The sequence below is a fragment of the Antrostomus carolinensis genome, unplaced genomic scaffold (genome assembly GCF_000700745.2).
Source record: "Antrostomus carolinensis isolate BGI_N321 unplaced genomic scaffold, ASM70074v2 scaffold28625, whole genome shotgun sequence".
Taxonomy (NCBI): Eukaryota; Metazoa; Chordata; class Aves; order Caprimulgiformes; family Caprimulgidae; genus Antrostomus; species Antrostomus carolinensis.
Window position 1 is genome coordinate 1 of NW_010314777.1, and position 4,419 is coordinate 4,419.

Genomic DNA, 4,419 nt, shown 5'->3' on the forward strand with positions numbered 1-4,419 from the left:
ATATTTTATAGACATAGGTCTATAAAAAATCTAGATTAATTTTATAGGTACAGCTCTATAAAAAAAGCCATTTTTTACCAGTAGTCTTTCTATTAGATTATTTTCAAGGATCCTCTTTAAAATGCCTACGTCAGCTATACCACAAGCTTTTGACATGGTCTTGCATGTAGCTCTCTTACGTTAATTAAAAAATTTTTTAATAAATGAACTGACATCTACTTGTTGTCAATAAACTTGTTTCACAGCTCTGGTGGATTCTGAAGATTTCCCTGTCTCTGGGGCTGGATGAAGATGTGAATATTAGTGAAATAAGCTGCTGGATGACTGTTTGGCCAAAGCAATGACTTCTCAAGAATTTACTGTACGTGATTTTTAACACTGTCTACAATGAAGTAGAAATAAAAGGCACTGTAGCTGCTATATTGTTTGAACATGTTAATTAATTGTTATTATTTCCACGTTTTACACATTTCAAACAGGTGTTATACACTCACCAAAAGACAAAAAAATCAAAAACATGGCAAGATGGAATTCTGAGGATTAGAACTGGCAGAAATCAGGTGAACAACTCGGATTTACTACAGCTGGGTTTAATATCATCTGCTACTGCTGGACTCTCAGTGGCTACCTAGTTATTTGAGAAATGAAGTTAGTGATTTATAATTCTATTTTTTCATTGCAGGCTGTCTTGTTTGATGAGAAAGGACAATTCTTGGAGAGTATTTTTGTAAAATCTCAGGTACTTTACGTTTGCAGGTTTTATAGTTTTTCTGCTTATGATGGTGGTTTGTGTTTCAGGAAGCATTTCCAACTCCTGTTTGGTAATTAAGGTAGTACTCTTTCTTACTGTGGATATGAATGTCTGCTGCAATTAACATAACAGAAAGCAAAACCAGCTTCAATTTATTGCCAAGTCTTACTGGTTTTCTAGATCCAAATTAGAAGCTTTATGGAATTTTATTCCTTTGGGGGAAAAAAGCAGTGTATTAGTGATACATTAAATAAGCAGAACTTCAAGCACAGTGCTAAATACTTTTTTAATATAAGTATTTACTTAATATAAGTATTAAGTATATTTATAAGTATTTATTTATATTTATAATGTAAGTATTTATGTGGCAGCTGTGCTACACTGGGTGTGAATTTCTGAGATTTTCCCATATACTATATTTATCTAAAGAACTTAATCATCTATAACATCATTATGTACACACTGCTGGTTTTCTTTTCTAGGTGAATGCTGGAGACGATTTAGAAAGTGAGCGCTATTTGATCACAGTGGAAGCTGTAAAAGTGAATGAAAATACTTCTGAAGATCAGCCAAGGAAAGCAGAAACTCCAGCAGTGGATAGAAATGGTGTAAAAGCGGGTGCTCTGCCTCCGAGACATCTGTTTGTGGGCTTGAAAAGGAAGTTTACAGTATGTCTTTGCTTTAAAAATATGTCTGAGGTTAATGTGTGTTATAAAACACAAAGAGCATGTCTTTTAATGAATGGTTGATATATAGACAAAGTCTTCCTGGGTTTTTTGGAACTATAAGCCAGAATGTGTAACTGCTAGCTGTTTTTTTTCCCCAGAGTTGTCTAAATCTGTTTGGTTTAGCAGGATTGCTTTTGCTAAGGCTGCAGTGAAAATTGCGAGGGCTTGAGATGATTTTATACACCTGTGGAACAGTCATGTGCTACTTGACCAGAATACATTTCATGCCCTATTTTCAACACTTGAATATTTGTTACTGTGTAGAATTAACTTACATTTTTTCTCCTAGGGTTTCCAAGGGCCACGCCAAGTTGAAAAAAAATTATCAACAATGGAAGACGGAGGAAAATCAACAATATCACCTTTATCTAAGCAGTGTCAGGGTACTTTTCCATCCAAGTTTTATGTTACTTCTCCATTATTTTCTACGATCTGCAGGAAGGATGCAGAAACAAATCTACCTGTGGACTTTAATGAAGATGTGTGTGCAGATAATGACAGAGAACACATGTCTCTCTCCTCACTGCTTTCAAGTCCTTTTCTTGACAAATGTGAGGAGACAGGGAAGCAGAACTCTGCTCTGTCTGTTGTGAAGCCAGAACCTCCTCTAATTACTGGGCACACCAAACCCAGTAGTCACACTGCTGGTGGTCAGGCAGTGTCACACACCATCAGGAGCACAGCACAGATACTAGCTCTGCTGAAGTCTAAACCAACACAAGGATGTAGAGAGCAAACGACCTCTGAAGTCACAGAATGTCTTTCTAGTTTTCAGGCATCAGAAAACACAGATAGCTTCTATAAGCAAAAAAGCACAGTCCTGCCTGCTGTTTTGGGCAACACTGCCAAAAGACTCATTCAAAATACTCCACCCCTGCCTTTGACAAAGGGAACTGTCAGCGATAAAAAGGAATGGGATGCTGAAATGCTTCTCAATTCAGCTGAAAAATCTTGTGATAAAGAAGTTACAGGACAGAGATATGACACAAAGGCAAATAATTTAAGTCAAGATGTTGAAGATCCCTGTAGTACAAATAGCTGCTTCCTACCTGAATCCACCATAAGCAGAAGGAGTGACAGTCAGTTTGTCTCACCCTCAGGTGGTGGTTTGTGTTCAGCAAGTCCCACCACCTTTGAAGAAAATATTTCTAGATGCAGGGAGCATTCAGTGACTCATGGCCTTCAGGAGAATTCACTGGTCAAGTTGCAAAGTGAGCTTCAGCCAAGACAAACTTCAGAAGGAGTGTTTGGTGACCCGGAGCTCTCTGTGGATGACAGGTTGACTGAAACTGGACTTGTAAAGGAGGAATTAAGTCTGGATGGCACAGAGTGTGGTCCAGATGAACAGCTGATGGAGGTTAACTTTAATCTAATGGAGGCTTTTGATTTTAATGACGCAGACAACCAAGGCCTGTGTGAAAGAGATGTGAATAAGCTCACTGAAGGAGATGTGGTTTCACAAAGTCCAGGCAGCTTGAAGGGAGAAGCTATAGTGCAAAGTAGTGTGCTGAGACTTAATTCTTCTTGTGAACTAGTGATGCAAGGTGAAAATGAAGATGCCCAATGTTCAAGTTTGGACAGAGAGAATGATGGATATCATTGCCCTGAGGGTGTTCCACCTCAGCTCTGTGACAGCCATCTCAGAGATACAGGAAGAATAGCAGAAGACTCTGCAATCCAGACCAGAACTGAAGGGGAACTTCTGGATGATGGAGACAACAAAAAAGACATAATGGAAAGTCAATTAAGTATTGAAGCCACAAACCATCAGAAGGATCTTGATGACTGCGCAGCACATACCATTAATGGCACATCATGGATAAAAAGCAAGTGCTCTGATCTTTTGCCTGGTGATACAGATGTTAGTGAATGCCCCACTAAAACCAGTATGTTTCAGAAAACTGAAAGTATTCCATGTATTTCTGCCAGCAGAGTAACTTGTGCTATGGACAAAAGGACCAAAGAAGATGTTCTACAGCTTGGATGCATGAAATACCCAGATGCTGATTTAGAACACCACTGGGCTGCTGAGAGGGCTGATGTTAAACCAGTTAGTCCTTTGATGGCTTTGTCACAAAAATCAGATTGTAGCTATGGCTCATTCCACTATACTGCAGAAGACCCTCAAAAGGTATTTGGAGTTTCACGTAAGGAAGATATTCTCATTTCCAGAAGTTCTAGCTATCCTTTAGGAGAAGACCATTCATCTCCAGAAGAAACAGCAATAGGTGAAATTGAGTTTGAAAATGGAGAGAACATAAGTGCCTTGGAAGCCTGCAAAGGTGAAAGGGTGGGAATGGATTGCTTGAAATGCACAGCAGCAGCTGAAAATTCATCAGACCTTCCTGATTTGGTGAACAATATTGCACTTGTAAGAGCTTTGACTCAACATAGCACAGCATTAGAAAGCTTACAAAAGATGAAGGAAAATAACAGCGTGTTAAATGAAGTGGAGCCTTCTCAAGAGATATTTGAACCCCTTGTGAGAGATGAAGGTTAGGCCAGCTTCTATTTTAAGATAAATTCTGTATGACTATACCTGTTTGAGTTCTGTACTCCTACATCTCCTGCTGGACAGCTCGTATTCAGATATCATACATTAGGAGCTCTGTGTTATGAAGATTCTCTCATGCAATTTTTAGTGTTTCAAGCAACAATGTGGGCTCTAGGTCTGCATCTTTCTTAGTTTTAGTTCAGTTAAATCCGAACTGCAATTATTTGCACGGGTCAGGTTTGTAAGCCCAGTAAATATTCAGGTGTTTTGGTGTAAAAAGAATACTATAACTGTAACTTACTATGCTTTTCCATCTCTTGTAGTTCTAAAGCAGTTCACAGAAAGGCCTTACTCAGAAAGTGTACAGGCATCTTCCTGTTCATACTTTGATTCCTCTGGCCTTACGGTAACCAATCTTTGACTACATATATCTGTGTGAGGTAAAT

General features: G+C 38.7%; 1 protein-coding gene across 1 annotated transcript in view; it reads left to right on the forward strand.

Moving 5' to 3' along the window:
- Nucleotides 1-340: 340 nt before the first annotated feature.
- The window catches only part of ZGRF1 (zinc finger GRF-type containing 1), a 22,736-nt gene continuing 18,657 nt past the window's right edge, over nt 341-4,419 (forward strand). The window contains exons 1-6 of the mRNA XM_010167761.1: nt 341-361; nt 480-560; nt 683-739; nt 1,234-1,419; nt 1,769-3,974; nt 4,297-4,379. Coding sequence (XP_010166063.1) covers nt 341-361; nt 480-560; nt 683-739; nt 1,234-1,419; nt 1,769-3,974; nt 4,297-4,379 — 2,634 coding nt within the window. The remainder of the gene's footprint in view (nt 362-479; nt 561-682; nt 740-1,233; nt 1,420-1,768; nt 3,975-4,296; nt 4,380-4,419) is intronic.